The sequence below is a fragment of the Chinchilla lanigera genome, unplaced genomic scaffold, assembly GCF_000276665.1.
Source record: "Chinchilla lanigera isolate Chin_1 unplaced genomic scaffold, ChiLan1.0 scaffold00035, whole genome shotgun sequence".
Classification (NCBI taxonomy): Eukaryota; Metazoa; Chordata; class Mammalia; order Rodentia; family Chinchillidae; genus Chinchilla; species Chinchilla lanigera.
In genome coordinates, this window is record NW_004955436.1 from 5,902,825 (window position 1) to 5,919,796 (window position 16,972).

The 16,972-nt window shown below is 36.0% G+C and overlaps 1 protein-coding gene across 3 annotated transcripts in view; it reads left to right on the top strand.

The window, feature by feature from the left end:
- The window catches only part of Nkain2 (Na+/K+ transporting ATPase interacting 2), a 937,374-nt gene that overhangs the window by 495,183 nt on the left and 425,219 nt on the right, over positions 1-16,972 (top strand). For all 3 annotated transcript variants that reach the window (XM_013516706.1, XM_005389154.1, XM_013516707.1), the window contains exon 3: positions 12,598-12,678. In XM_013516706.1, the coding sequence (XP_013372160.1) occupies positions 12,598-12,678 (81 nt within the window). The remainder of the gene's footprint in view (positions 1-12,597; positions 12,679-16,972) is intronic.

The following is a 16,972-nucleotide window of genomic DNA, read 5'->3' on the forward strand; positions in this document are numbered from 1 at the left end:
TATATATATAGACTTGTTTCTGTGTTTGGATAATTTTATACCTAGTACAGCAATTAGATATCTGTAAAAGTCATATTGATAGTCACCATATTCCTCAATAAAGGTAGTTTACACATTTTGAAGGCTATTACATGATTATTAGAATTGCTTTGACTCTGAGAAGAAGGTTAGAGAATAGGACAGCTAGCAATGAACTAAAGCCTTTCTGATCGAAAGCAAATGGTTGTTTTCTGAGTTCGAAGCACAGTAGATTATCTTATTCAGTGGAAACATAAACCACTGTTCCTCCACCTGATCTCAGCAAAGCATAATTATATTTTTAAAGTATTAGTAACATTCTACCTTTGACTCTTTTAAAGTCCCTGTCTTTCTCATTCTACTATTCTTAATATTGTGTATAATATTTTTCCCGCTTTCTTAAAATGATGGTTAACATTTACAATGAGAAATTTAACACTACAGTTTTCTCACTCTGTTTGATGATTACGCTGAGCCCTGGCAGTTGCTTGGAACACACCTCATCTCTTCTCATTATTTTGCATTTCTCTATTTTTCCACACTCTACCTCCACAAGTGGTCTAAATCTTACATTTCCCGAGTATAATTACTACATTACCTTACTGTTTAGCTGAATATATATAGTTTTTGTGATCCAAAAGATTGAGTATTTCTCTGGGAAACAAAAGAGACTAACAGGAAATATAAAATACCAATTATCCACTTTTGTTTTGCATATTAAAAAACATAGCAAAGCAAAACAACATAAAATCTAGGTTGTGCTTAGGTTGCCATTGCTGACGGTTCCATCCCCCTCTTCCCTGTTGACAGCGTCTCGATTGTGTCCAGCCATTTGGACAGACAGCAGAACTCTCAGTGAGGTCTGTTTTCTTTCTGGGCCCAGGGGGTGAATTAAAATTTGCTAAAATAACAGCGAGAATCTTGCAACACATTAGCTTGTGACACAATTCCAACGAATGAAATGAAGTCTGCTGATGGCATGCGGGAGATCCCCTTTCCTCAAAGAATAATGTGGGAACCTTCTTCTGCCCACAACCTGTCCCCCTGCGATGAGTGTACTGTGTGAGGAGCTGAGAGAAACTCCTAGAGGTCTGAATCTAGAGCGGGTGCTGTACTGAATCCCTGGGCCAATCACAGCCCACTTCCGGATTTCATGTAGGGGAAAAATTGTTGATGCAAACTTAGCATTTTAACTATTTACTAATGAGAAAATATGGCCAAAGCACTTGTATTTGTAAAATTTAAATTTATAAAACTATTTTTTTCATGACAATATGGATATTACACATCAAAATAACAAATGGCTGAGCACATCTTCCCTGTCAGGTAGCAGGCCTAATGTCTTAATTGTGTTTCTGTCCTATGAACAATGGGAAAGCTGGGTTCCCTGAGCTCACACCTGCGGGCTGTGGGGCGGAGGACAGAGGGGAAGTGAAGGGGATCACCCTAGGTTCCCAGGACACCTGGCCGGTGCCTAGTCAGCATAGTGGGGTCGAAATGTGCCTTGTTGGTGAAGCTATAAATAGAGCAGCACAGGAGGGAGGGAAAGAACTTGTCCAAAATGGCAAACCTCCTAATCTGCGTTCCATGAGTGAGACCCGTTTGCATCTTTATGGGAAGTTTACTCCGTTGAGGAAGAAAGAAAGGGAAATCTAAGTAGAAAGCAGCAGAGCTTTACTTGGACTGGAGAGATGGCTAACTCCTGGTAAAAGACTTATCTGTATTCAAGTTGTTTAGTAAAAATTATCAACCGCTGACATTGCAAAGAAATGCAATCTGATGAGGAAAAGTAAACTCAGTGTGAATGATTTGCTTTTTGTTGTAACTGTGTGGATAAACACGATTATTTACTTAGTAAAGAATTCTTTAATTTTTTTTTTTGTTTTTTGAGACAGGATCTCGCTATGTAATGCAGGATGTCCTTGGACTTACCATATAGCCCAGGCTGGCCTTGAACTCTCAGCGATCGTCCTGCCTCACCCTCCCAAGTGCTAGGATTACAGGCATGCACTACCACACCAAGATTCCTTGATGTTCTTTAAACAGTCCTATTAGTCTAATAAATGGTTGAACAATCATAGTTAAGAAAACCTAATATTTAAATCACCTGCAGTTCAATGTTATGCTATGTGCAGCCAAAACTCCCTTTGCTGAAACAGCTGCTATTTTTAGTTTTTTTTCCTTTTCCTATACCTTGCAAAATTAATTTAAACTAATAGGTTAGTGTTTTTAAGATAATAAATGGAGGGCTGGGGATTTAGCTCAGCGGCAAAAGCGCCTGCCTGGTAAGCACAAGGTCATGAGTTCGGTTCCTGGTACCGGAGAAAAACCAAAAAAAAAAAAAAAAAAGATAATAAATGGAAAGGTGTTTGGTAATTTTTTTCAAACAAATGGTTCTAAGATAGTTCTTACTCCTTTCCCTTAACAGATGTACCAGCCATACATTTATGTAAATTTAGAACTTCACTTTCTAAATGGACTTTTACATTCAACAAAGTAACCAAGCACCTAGTTAAAAACTCTGAAGTGGAAATATATGTTTTTTTACATATAGCCACAAAGGTGGAAAAGTACCTCCTTCCTCTGCCCATATCAGCTGTTTGTGCTAAACAATTAATTGGACTGGCTAGCCATGTGATATTTAGAAACTCATTTTAGGGTACCGTATAATAGATACAGACTTTGGAGAACTAGCTACCCCACTATACTCATTTTTCTGAGTGGAATATCAAACAACATCAGTGGACTAACAGTGGACACATGTGCTGAGATGTTCAGCTCCTCAGAAACAACCAGGTTACAAGTCACCCCCTTTGTTCACATTAATGTCCCTAAACACACTCTGATTGTCTAGATGAACCATGAATTCTCTCATAAAGCCCAATTCAAAATCTGTAAATCAGTATAAGAGAATTCATCTATGTAATTATTTGTCATAAGGAGAAATCTTTTTGTGTATTCCAGGATGCGTCAATCAATGAAAATTACAGGTACTTTCAAAAGGATGAAAAGGGTCATAGAGATGTGTGTGTTAAGCTAAAAGTGAAGCCTTCCACTCATTTCTCTGGGCCAACTGTGGTGACGTTCACCCAGCATTAACTACTGCTCAGAAAGGGTGACAAAGAACCTTGGTGTAAATACTAAATTGTCAGGTATTGAACAGGAATTTAATGACTCTTCCAGTTTTTAACGCAAAATGATGGCTGAGAAATTTAGAACTTCGACTTGGTTAATAGAATTTTTAATATTTGTAAATGATATCATGTAATCCATTATCAAAACTAAAAAGCATCAACCCATCATACTCATAAAGATGATAGATTGTTTTTCTCTTCCTTGCTTTGAAAGTCACGTGCAATAAATTGCTTGATATTCTATTGTTTTCTAGGTACTTGACTCATTTTGACACTTTTTGAACAAGTTTAGAAACATTCAAGACTTTCAAGTTTGTTGGTTTCTGCATCCTAGAATGTTATGCAATAACTTCTGAAAACAATCAAACAGCCTTGGATTGCTGGAAATACACTAAGAATTTATTGAGATTCTTATAAAACAAGAGGATCTCATTTCCTGCCCTCAGGCTTCACTGTAATTCTATCAGGCAAATAGCAAAGGAGGGCGTTTCTGTTTACACCACCAGTAGGAGCAATGGACTTACTGGGAGGCAGAGGCGTAATTGCCCAGGGGGTGGCTCTCAGCTTGGAGACTCATCACTTGTTCACAAGTATCAGGTATTATGCTCACCAGTGTTATACTTCAGCAACAGACGTTTTGGGAAAGAGAAATTGGACGGCTGTGTCAGTTTCCTGTTGTAACCAACAGCTACAAATGACCAGGAACTCCCAGGCCTGAAAGAGTAAGAGTGTGCTGTGGCGTGCACTAAGTGTGAAATTAGTGTTCCTAGAGCAAAATGAAGGCCCACGCTCCCTGCCGAGTCTCTAGAGGAACATATGGTCTTTGCCCGCTCCAGTTTCCGGTAGCTGCGGGATTCCCTGCTTTGTGACCATTTCACTCTAGTATTTAAGCCCAGCATCTTCAAATTTAGCTTTGCCTTGTTCACGTAATTGTGTGTAAAATATTCATTGGCCTCTCTCTTATAAGGGTGTACATAAAATCCAGGGTCTTCACCCTACCTCAAAATCTTTAAGTTCATCACATCTGCAAATACTTTTTAGTTTTGCTATATGTGATAGCATGCATGGGTTCCTGGTACTGGGATGTAAATATGTTTGAGAGGACCCTTTCTTAGCCTTCTGTTGTGTGGTATAAGGAAGGAAGGTATTTAAGAAACATAATGAAACCAGTGTTAGATGTGTTGAATGAAAAGCTTCAAATTCACATACTCTGCATTTTTAAACTGCATTATAATATATCTTAACTCTCATCCTCAAATATCTGTGTAACTGGAATCAGAAGGAGTTCTATCATCGTCAGTGTGAACTGGGCCAACACAAAATCCTTCAACACAGGGAAACTCTTCTTATCAGAAAATTTTAGCTGGGATTTCAAAGATAAAAGAGATCAGTAAATATGACCTGTAAATTATTTGCTCCAGGCTCCCCCCCCCCAAAAAAAGCCAAAAAAAACCAAACCAAAACCAAACAAAAACCCCAAAAAGCAATATCTTTTCTTGGTGCCTGGTCTGAGCACGAGTAGTGATATATTTGTACCAATGAAACTGAAGTTGTCTTCTCAACAATTTCAACATTCTCCTCTCTCATCAGCCACACTTGGGCTACACGTCTACATTTTTAAAACCTTGCTATACAAACAAATGTACACCAACCAAACACACTGTCTGATTCCTAAATTTCACAAAATTCAGCTTTCAAAACATAGTTTACTTTTCTCACTATTTCTTATGCTTTATTAACTCTTTAAACTTCAGTTTTATTTGAGTACATCAATTGGAATGTTCTTTACAGTTGTTTTAAGTGTCAGAAGGTTTTTGATAGACTCTTCCCTGCTTTAGGGCTCAGGGATTAAGGGTTTTGGTATGAAATGTTTATCACTGACTAAAAGGCAGGAACTCAGCCATACAGACATGCAGTCGTGCTGAACTAATACTATTTTTTTTAATTAGAGGGAATTATTTTCCACTTTTTACTTCAAGAAGAATAGCAGACCTTCCAAGCATGCTTTTTTATTTTTCACTTGCATAAAACTTAATAGTCACATTTGTGTGCTCATTAGAGTAATATCCAGAGAATGTCCTAATATTTATAGTCTGTCTTTGAAATAGTTTATTTAAGTGAAATATCATCAGGTGTGATTTCCACAATAGTGTATATGTCACACTAAACTAAACATTTTTCAGAAAACCCTAGATTTCTGGGAATTGATTCTTTTATAAGCTAGAAAAGCACAAAAAATTAAATAAAAGAGAATTCGTGAGATAACTGAGTACATGATTGATGTGTAATATATATTACAGAATCTCCATCTGTTCACCAAATGAAAAGAATCAGGTAGAAGAATACACAGCAAGATTCCTATTGATTTAGACATGTGTGATTTAATTATACATTCATAGGGAAGAAAAGATTGGAGACATTACCCTAAAATGATACCGGTGTTTATTTCTAAGTATGGCATTTTCTCAATATTCACCTTTCTGATATTCAAAACTCCAAATATTTTCTACAATAAGAAATTTCTATTAATAGGAAAAATAATAAATCTTACTTTAAAATGAACTAAGGGTCATATATTTTTAAAATGCTTATGAAAAGATAAAATCACAAGAAATCTCTATCAGATAAAACCACTGGTGAAAAATACAAAAGTAAAAATCTGCCTTCATCTGTGATCTGTAGCATAATCTATGATTAACATTAAATTTCTCTCAGAGTCTGGCTGATAACCTTATCAGAACTTTCATCTCTGGCCAAATTAGAAGTTTTCATATTAATATATTTTTATGCAGATGTTTCTGTTAAAGGACAAACTTTTATAGCATGGATGAGATATGACAAGGTTTGTGAATATGAACACAGGGTTTATATCATAAATTGGACTATCATTGGTCATGAAATGATCGTAAGTAGGAAACAAATTGCTTTACTTGCATCAGTTTTGCTCTTTGTCTTAGATGAAAAAGTGTCGAGTCCCTGAAGAGATTGCAGGATGCCAATATTAGAGATGAGAATATTAAGCTAAAACATAACTACCTTTTAACAAAAGATGAAAATGATTTAAATTTTTTGACCAGGGATGTTTATTTTATTTCACAAGCATCCATTCATTTCTATTAGCACTTCTTAATTTTTAATATTAAACTCCTAAATGATGATAATTCTTAACCTTTTTTTCTTTGCTTACAGTAGCTTCTTTAAAGATATCACGTGCTAATACAAAGCTTCTTTGGAATGCTTCAGTCACATTTCATAGAACTGATCACTTTTTCACATTTGTATTAACACTGTGATATCCAGGACACTGTTGACTGGACAGCAGTTTGGAATTACAGTAAAACCAACTCTATGGGAAGATGTTCCCATGGATTGCCCTGACTGCCTGGCAAAGGCAACTGTACCTTGTGTCAGTAGAGTAGCTCAGTGACACCTTGTCCTGTTCTCTGTAGCTTGCAGCATATGCTGTAGTCACGGTACCCAAAGGAAGCTTAATAATATGCACTACTTCATAGCCTAACTCTTTCTCTCATTAAGCACTTAACGAATCATATGGCAGGAGATGTAATTGTGCTTCCCTCGTTGATCTTCTAGTAATGCTTATGCTAGTATTACTGAATGATAGTTTCGTATACTTGGTAACTTTTAAGAGAAAGTTACTAATACAGTTTTGTTCATTCATACATTTTTATATACATTTGCACATATCCAAGTGAAGTCAGACATTTTATCGCAGGCATTTTTGTGTAAGCAAAAACAAATGTAGTCTGTGGCCTGAAGAAGTTTGCAATCCAATTGCAACCTAAATGTTTAAAGAAAGGAAGACAAAATAAAGAAAACAATGAAAGAAATTTTTAAGTAAAGTCACTTTTCTCAACGACCAGTAAAAAATCATTTCAAACATAAACATTTTAAAGGGTACAAATTAAAGTGAAACAGAATTAGAAGACTAATGTAGTTGTTATTCAATATTTCACTTAAATAACAGTTTGCACTAGAAGGCTTGTAGTATTAAGAAATGCATGGAGAAAAATATAAAAGGATTTACCTTGAAACAGTGGCATAGTCCTTAATATTATATTATTGTAACACGTTATTCTCTCTGCAGGCACAAAGAAAAAAAAAAGAAATTAGAAAGTCAAGCAAACTACAGATTTAAATCATTATTTCAAATAATGCTTGCCTCTGCAGTGGAATAGTATAAAAGAGATTCTATTTTTTCCTAAAATTGATTTTACAACCATTGTTGATTAGTGAGAAGGATATGAATATTTATTTGTCTTAAGTAATACCTCCTTTCCCTCCAACTTCTCTAGATACTGTTTTTGAAATACAGTGATAGTCTTCTGTCTCTCCCTACATAATTTAAAATTGAATATCATTCCAATAAACCAAAGTTGAGTTTATACCTGTACCTGAAAACCTGAAAAAATTATTCTAAAATTCATGTCCTTTGTGTATGTTAAATATACTTTATTAATCCAAAAATATATAGACTTTAACTGTGGGCAGTTTTATTGTAGAACAGAGAAGTATCAAAGTTTGGGCAGTCTCATTAAGATGCATCTTATTATTTTCCAATAAAATACTTGTCAGGCCTTTAGTCTTAAACTATCTAGTTTACCTCTCTACCTATAATACAGAGTCCACCAAAAAAATGTATACACACTTCAGGAAAAAACTTGTACAAATATTTTAACACTAAATTTATGGAGACATCATGAGATTAGGCAATTACTTTGACATCTACAATGACAAGAAGTGCTCAAAGTGGTGGCCGTGAGCTTCCAGACATTTATTAGTACGGAAAATTGCTGCTTGGGTAACCTAGGTTATTCAAATTGCTGCACATACATTTTTAATTTCTTCCCTAAGAGCTGGCAGTGTAGTAGGTTTTCTGTGATATATGACATCTGCTGAGGTCCCTTGTGTGAGGATAACACCAACTGTTGAAAAAAAAATTATATTTTTTTCTTTTCCTGAAGTATGTATACAGTTTTTTGGCAGACTAAGTGTAACTATGTAGTTATGTGTCTGAATGTAGCCAGTGTTTTGGTTTATCATGATTGAAAGCCTTAACTAAATTTGGTCTTATTTAGCTAATTTGATTTTAACATTAGAGTCAAATGCAACAGGGAAAACATGATGATTCAATTACTCTTAACTGATATTTGAAGATTCATGTTGAACCAGCCGCTCAGGTGATTCCTTGGAACTTCAGACAAAAAGAGTTCATCATAAAGTGGGATTTCTCTTTCATCACATACAACAGTTCAAAGTTTCTTCTGAAACATAAAACATGAGCTTTTTTCTACAAGAATACAAAATGAGACTAAAGCAAGATAAGTTTTACTGCAGAGAAGTATAAGTAAGGCACTCTCCACCTGTTATCCTGTTAGGTAATCTCTTCTGGGCAAAATATCCTTTCCAATTACACTCAAGCCAAACAGCTGTCAATTATATCACACCTAATAGCTGCAGCAGCTGGAAACATGCTGGTACAGACCTTCATACTCTTAAACAATGAGAATGGATCATTTTAAGAGGAGTGTGAATGACAGAATTTATTGACCAAAAAATGTAAGGCAGATTACAAGAGGATGCAAATTTCCCATCCATATTTAGGCAACGAGGCAAAAACCAGTTGGAAGGTGTCTAATTCAGATAAATCCTAGGTATTAAAATGAGAAGATCAAGAACAAGAAAGAGTGATAAAAACAAATTAAGAGAACAAATAAAGGGGTAAAAGAAAGTTAAATAAGGAGATGGTAATAAGTAAAATAAAATGAGATAATTTAAAGCAGATTAAGCCTGTGGATGATAAACTCCTGGGACAGAAGAATAAAAGAGCAGCACATAATCATTACCAAAAATTACTATCACACGCAACTTCTAAAACAAGATGTAGAAAATGCTTGATAATTATGTGGTATGCTAAAATGGAAATAAATTATGTTTAATGAAATCAAATGAAAAATATGTTTTTCCTTAAAATGCCACCCACGTGTCAATATTGGCATTAAAATACTGAAAGGCCCTTGTCTCCTTCTCCAGGGGAAAATATGTTAGGGTAAGGAAGTAAGTCCGAGTTGAATGTTCTATTTCATGCAACAATGCTTTACATGAGTTAAAGTAGGTGATCTATTTTAAAATATCCTTTTGGGGGTACTGCTGTGTTATTCTAATGTGCAGAGATGATGGTGCGACACAGCCACTGTAGTAAAACGGTAGCCTGCATGGAGACCTCAAGTGGGGTATCAAGTGCCTTCCCACGTCCCGCCTTCCCGTCCTCACAGGAGCCCCGTGAGTTCGCCGCTGGTAATGAGCTATTTTATGTGAGGAAACTGAACTGCAGTGACACCCTAGAGCCTCAGAACTTATAACTGACAAGACTCGAGATTGCACTGCAAGTTCTGAATCTCTATGCTATTACTTTGTATGGAACCTATCTTACACGTCCCTATATCAAATTATTAATTTCAAAAACAGTCATTAGTTTCATTTTTCAATGAAACTAAGTGTGTTTACATTACTATTTCCCACATAATTGTGACTGACAAAATATAAAAGATGTGTAAATCAGGAAGAAATTCCAAATTTTTATTTTGTACTAAATATGTATGTTATTATGGTCATGAGTATGACATATATAGCACATGTATGCAGGTAATATTCTTAGCATTTAAGGAGCATAATATATATTTTCAATGGTTAAAGATTAAAAGTGCAGCACTGGTGCTGTCTCCTGCTGCATCAGGAAGTGTGCCCACCAGTGAAAATCTCTGAGGGAGGCTTGGCATATCTAGAACAGTGCCTTTCATCAGTCCTTACCAAATAATTTACTACGCTGCTACTTTGGTTCATAGTAAATAGCTTCCCATTGCAAATAAAGTAAGGAAAATGGTTCATTATCCATAAAGAATGGGATAAAACAATCTCTCTGACTGCTGGTCTCTTGGTCTCGCTTTCTCTCTCTCTCTCTTTCTTTCTCCTCTCTTTCTCCCTCTTCTCTATCTCCCTCTCACCCTCCTTCTTTCTCTCTTTCATTCTTTCTTGTTTAAATCAAGTAATTGAAACCCCTAGGTACAGTTTTTCTTGCCTTGTTACCTTTATATGTTTCTGTACTTTATTTATGGAGATAGATAATTCCCCTACCCCGTGGTGAGACTTGAACCCAGGGCCTTCACAATAAGCTATACCCTCAGTCCTTAATTATTATCATTTTATAGGTATTTTTATTATTATTATGATTATTATTATGATTATTTTAGGGGATTTTTAAAAGACAAGTTCTCACTAAGTTTCCCAGCCTGTCCTGAAACTTGCAATCCTCTTTTCTCAGCCTCACAGAGTGCTGGGAGCATAGACCTGTACTACCACACCTGGTTCTTCATCATATTTCTAAAATAATTAAATAACTATAGAATTTAGTGTTTTTAAAGTCTAGTGACATGAGTTTATATTTTTCAATATTGAGCAAACTTAAATGCTTCACTTGACCTATGTTCTTTAACTGAAAGTCCTCTTTTGATGTAGTATGCTCTGCTGCAGGTTCCGAGCTTGCATTTAGTCTCCAGCCCTCCCCTCATACAGCCTCTGACCGCTTTTGTTTCATTTTGCAGTGTTCAGTTTGGCTTTCATTTTATGCTCTAGTGGGAAATGCAGTAATTCAGCAGGTAGATGACTACCTCACCTTTGGGAAAACCTGAGTCGACATTTATTATTACATGGTCTCAGGATAGCTCCGGCGTTCCTCACACTACAAAAATCAACATAGTCCTCTCGGAAGAGCTAGGTCCAAGAAGGAGAAATGGGTCCTGCTCTTGAAAATAATATGAGTTTCTCCATTTTACTACTCACTAGTTCATTGATTTCAAAAAGTATTTCCTGAAGACCTATTTCATCCAAAATACAAAGTTGGGAACTTAGCAATATGGATGAATTTTGTGAAGGTCCCTTTTCTCAAGAAAGTTATCTTTGTGCAAGGAAGAAGCATACAAAGAATTAGATATATACCTTTAGAATATAATTAGGACAAAGTGTACTGAAGCATTGAGTAGGACTCTGCCAATTCTGACTGGGAATAACTCAGAAGGTGATATTTGAATTGACCTCTACAAAGTAAATATTAACAGGTGGTTGGTAAGAGGACCACTGAGAGAAATGAAAAAGTCATTCAAGAAGAAAGAAGAGCACAGAAAAAGACACACAGGTGGGACATAAGTTTCCAGGTTCATAGAATAGCAAGCGAGCCAAGTGTGGGTTTATAGGATGGCTCAGGAAATAAACAGAAATATGTGATTTGAAAGATAGCATAGTGCAAGATCCTGGAGTATTTCACACAATAAAATGAAGATTTGAAATGCACCATAGCAAAGCTGAGAGCCACGGGGATTCATTTACCAAAAAACTGACATGATTTCCTCTTGTCTTGTGTATTTTAAAAAAAAATTCACAACTGCGATTTCCTCTGTTGGGAGTGCAGTGCTGCCAGAACCATCTAACACCTCGCTTGACTGGGTTAAGTCTGTAAGTGAGCCTGGTTCCCCGCTCCTGGGAGATAGTTCACTACTCCGCCTAGGCTTACAGGACTTCGTCCCAGGCTGGGCTGTGTACAGCAGCCACCTTCCTCCGTTTTCTCAGATTATATATATAATTTTCAGATTCCTGTAAGATAATCATCTTTTTCTCATGACTGTTCTCTCACTTAAATTCAGGGAGAATCTATCCTTGCTTTTCTGTCTTCGGTGTATTTCCAATATGTTGTCTTCTGGGTGCTTAATAAATATTAGCTGACTGAATGATGAGTCACTATAGGAAAGTATATAACATGGTTGGAAAATTGGTCAACACCTCAGAAGGTACACAAAAGAGACAGCAGAATCAAGTCAGGAATAATAGCGTTAGGATGCCCACTATTATAGGGCAGTATGGGAGAATAAGATGTTAACATGAGCAGGGGAATAAAAATGAGACACCAAAGAGAGAGAGCTGATCAGCAGGCCTGAGGCATGAGGACTGCTCAAGGTGACCTTAGATAGAGTGGAGAAACATTGTGCATTCTCCTATGTAAAGACAATTTCACCAAATAAAAGTGATTTTTCTTTTTGATATATTTAATGTGCCTATAGGAGCATCCATATTTTCAAAATGTTGTCTAGAAGTTGAAGTCATTCACCCTTAAAGCAGAAATGCAGGATACTATCTCTGTTGTCATTCTGTTGTCTAAAAACTATCCTTCCTCTAGTTTGAACTGTCATACCAGAAGAATCGGCAACGATGAGAAAAAAATCAACAGAGGGATAAATGTCGATCTAGTCACTTTCCTTAGAAGTAATATCTCATAATTCCCACTAAGCTTATGACTTTGGAGTTCCGAAGTTTAAGTTCTGTTTGAATCTTTCTCCAGTGATTCCAAATTAATTATGTCTCTCTTGTCTCTCCACAGTATGCTGTCTGGCTAGTCCTCTGGGTTACGTGGAATGTGTTTGTTATCTGCTTCTATCTGGAGGCTGGAGACCTCTCAAAGGTAATGTCTCACCTGATTTGCATGTAGTCAGCTGGTAACAAATCCCTTCCTCAGTAAGGCAGACGCACCCTGCTCTTGTCACCTTGATGCCCTTGCATGAAGGTAAATTGAAAGTGTCTTGATTTACATCTCTGCATCCGAGATACGTTTTTTGTGTCATGGAAATGGGCTTTTGTGTTTTAAGTAAAACTGATGTGAATGATTGATTATTATAATGATCATGCATTGCGCTTTTTCTAACATTAATTGAGAGATTTGTGAAGCCGAATAGGGATTTTTCAGAATGGAATATCTTGATTTTTAAAATTACTTAGTTTGCTTATTTTTCTACTAAGCATGTTCCTCATTGACCCAAAATAGTAATGAAATAATTTAAAAAATGAAACAGTTTTAGCTGAATGGAAGTTACCATTGGGATATAATTTACTACTGAAATGAGTAACATACATAATCCTAATGTAGTATAGAAAAGACTGAAAATATCTGTCCGTCTTCACTAAGATTTCTTTTTAAGTATGTGTACATGTATGTATTGCTGTTATATATTTCACAGGAGTGCCTTTGCTAATGAAATAATGTGATTTCTGATCTGTAGACCTGCTGTCCTTCCTCCAGTGGAACACCAAATAAATTCATTAGGCAGTCCACCCAAAATAGTAGTAAATCTTGATTCTTAAGAGTTTTGAACTTGTACTTTCTACTAATTTTGAAGGACAAATTGTGAAATGTTCTTTTGGATACTTCTATTTAAAGAAAAATACACTTGAAAATACAGTGATATTTTTGAAGCTCAAAGATGATCACATGTTATTAAAGGCTAAAAGAGTTAAAAAGGGAAGAGTAAGAGGAGGGAAGAGAAGAAGAGAAGGAAGTATATTCCCCAGAAACTAAATTACTACTTCTATAGGGTGTATATTTTGGAAAGATAGAGAAGGACTGAATGGCCATGGCACGTTTACAGCCTCGCATGTGGGAATTTCTCAAAACACTCAACATTTTTGATGATGTTTGTTTGACAGTCAAGGTGAAGCATCAGCTTGACTGGCCTGAGAGCCTCCCATAAAGTATAATTCTGGGCGTGTCTGGCTGGGTCCTGAAGGCATGAGCTTGGGTTGACACATTGTCGTTGGTCCTTGGTCCCTTCCTTCTGGGCATGTTCCCCTGCTCTGATTTCCATTTGCCATGAACTAAGTAGCTTTGTTCTTACACACCTTTGCTTCACGGTGTTTCTGCCTTAGACCCATTGATTATGGACTGCCTCCTCTGAAACCATGGGTAAAGTAAGCCTACCCTTTTAGATTAAGCATGTCTGGTACTTGTTCAGGCAATTGAAAGGCTGACAAATATATTCATTTATTATTTCACTGAGATACGTGGAGTCCACTAAGTAAAAATGATCTTGACTTATCTTGGTTCAGTGACAAGAGACAAAAGGTAGAATAAAATAGCAACTTTATGATTTGACATAGACTTGATTCTGGGGCATTTTGTTTTATGACCAAATAATCAGCATGGCCTACATGATTTGCCCTAGTAGATGACATGTCTGAGACTCTCACAGAAATGTAAGAGTCATCTTTCCCCATACACTTGGTAGCACACACTGCTTTCAGGAGGGAACTATGACCAGTGAAAGAGATTGTTCAGGCTGCTCTAGGAGACACACAGATAAGAGTTTTGATTGAAACTCATTTGCCTTCATGCATATATATATATATATATATACATATATATATATATGCATATCTCTATTTCTTTACATCTATCTATCTATCTATCTATCTATCTACCATCTACCTATCAAGAGAAAGAGAGAGAGAGGTCTTCCAAAGTCTCTGAATTGTGTACTCAATCTCTGTTGCCCTATTATCTACTTTCTTCAAGGAAATTCCATACTAGAATGACTTTTAATAGTATTTTCAATTTAAAATAGTGACCTTAACAGCTGTAAGGGTGATATTCAGGAATATTGCTGGACTTAAATGATTTCTCAGACCACAGGTTTCCGTATTTTACATAGTTATTTGTGTATTTTACTGGCGTATTTTTGAGGCCCAGTAATAACATGTATCTTGTGTAGCTGGTGTACATCTATGTCTCATCTCAATCGTTTCTGCTTCCTCTGCTCCTCTCCACACTCTCCTGTCCAGTCCCATGTAAATTTTAGGGATGTTTTCTCTAGTCCTGTGGAGCATGCTGATGATATGTTGATTTGAATTGCATTAAATCCATATATAACTTTTGGTAATATGGCCATTTTGACAATATTACTTCTGCCAACCCAGGAACAGAAGATATCATTCCAATTTATAATATCCTCTTCAACCTCTGTCTTTTTTTTTCAGAATAATATTGGTTTTGTTATAGAAGTCTTTCTTGTCCTTGGTTAAGTTAATTATGAGGAATTTAAATTTTTGATGCTAATGTGAATGGTATTATTTCTGTGATTCTTTTCTCTTTAGTTGTATGCCATGGGATCTGAGATGTTTTCCTCCTATTGTAATTTGATTCAAATAAATTTTTACATTTTCTCTGATTGCTTCTTTTAACTTTTTATTTCCAAAGGAATAAGCAATTTTCAAAAAAAATACAGAATTTCAAAACAAGATGATAGGAAATTAACAATGGTTGTTATATTGCATATTGTTATCTTTACTAGATATAGGCATGCAAAATTAATAAAAATATTAAGCATTAACTGTTATGATTATTCAAAAGTGTGTCATTTACTCTCCAAGCATTTAAGGAGTTTCTTTCGGTGTCAATTTCTAGTTTCTTTCCATTATGATTAAGTGGATTGCAGGGGATTATTTCAGTTATTTGTATCTACTGAAGCTTTCTTTAGGGCCTATAGCAACTTTATGATTTGACATGTTTGTTTGATGATGTTTGTTTGGCAGTCAAGGTGAATCATCAACTTGGCTGGCTATGCCCTGTCTTGGATGATGTTCTGTATGCTTCTGAGTGAAAGGTGTATTTAGTTGTTGATGCAATAAACTCTGTTAAGTCTTTTTGTTTGATGCTGTTTAACTCTGATATTTAATTTTTTTGTCCAGTTGACCTATTTGTGAGAGTAGGGTATTAAAGTCCTCCGTTTGCTTATATTAGTGTCCATCTGTTGTTTATGTCCAGTAATCTTGTTTCATGAAATTGAGCATGCCAATATTTGGTGCATATATATTTACAATGATTATCTCTTGTTAAATTGTTCCCTCCACCAGTAGGAAGTCGCTTTCTCTGTCTCTTCTGATGAGTTTTGACTTGAAAGATACTTTGTCTGAAAACAGGATACCATTTGTGCATGTTTTTGTGCCCAGATTACTTGAAATATCATTTTGCAATCTTTCATCTTCAGTCTGTATATGCTATTTTTTGTATTTATTTTTGTAAATGTCTCTTACAGGCAATATATGACTGTGTTCTTGTTTTGATCCAATCTACCATTCTGTGCTTTTTTGATTGAGAGTGTAAGGTCATTAACATTGAATATATTACTATAAGGTATTTACTGAACCCTGTTATTGCAGTATTTCCCAGGACCAACCTCTTTTATTTTTCCTCCTGTTCCCTACCCAGTTGGATATAAACTTTGCTTTGGGCTGTTTCGTCCTGATGGCTCCCTGTCTCCGTGTAGGTTTCCCTTACATCTTTTCTGCCTTGGTGGTTTAGAAGGCATGATTTTCTTCAGGACCTCTTAATCATGGAAATTCTTTATTTCTTTATCAATTTTCAGGAATAATTTTGCAGGACATAGACGACTGATTTTACAACTGTCTTTGGGTCTTGAAAAATTTCACTCTAATTTCCCCTGCCCTTTAAGATTTACACTGAGAAATCTGCTGTGATTGTAGTAGGCTTGCCTTTAGAAGTTATTTGCAGTTGTTCTCTGACATATGTTATTTTCTCTGTTTCTGCTGAACGTCTGGAATTTTGACTATGATGTGTCATGTACATCAGAATCCAACCAGATTCTTTGCTGGTTGTAGCTACTTGGGGTTCCATATACCTCATGTACCTGAAAATTGAATTCATTTCCTAGATTTGGAAAATTTTCTGCTGGGAATTTATGGAATGAAATATTTATACCTTTTGTGTCACCTTCTAATCTTTACTGTTGTAATTTTTAGATGTTTTTAAAGTTCCTTTTGAGTCATCGCACTGTGGTTGGATCCAGTTCTACGGGATTTTGTCGTTTTCAGAGCACGACTGAGTACCCAGTCTGCTCCAGTCTTGTCTCCACTTACGGACTCCGTGTCCTCACCTCTGTCCTGCTGCCCATCCTTTAACTCGATTT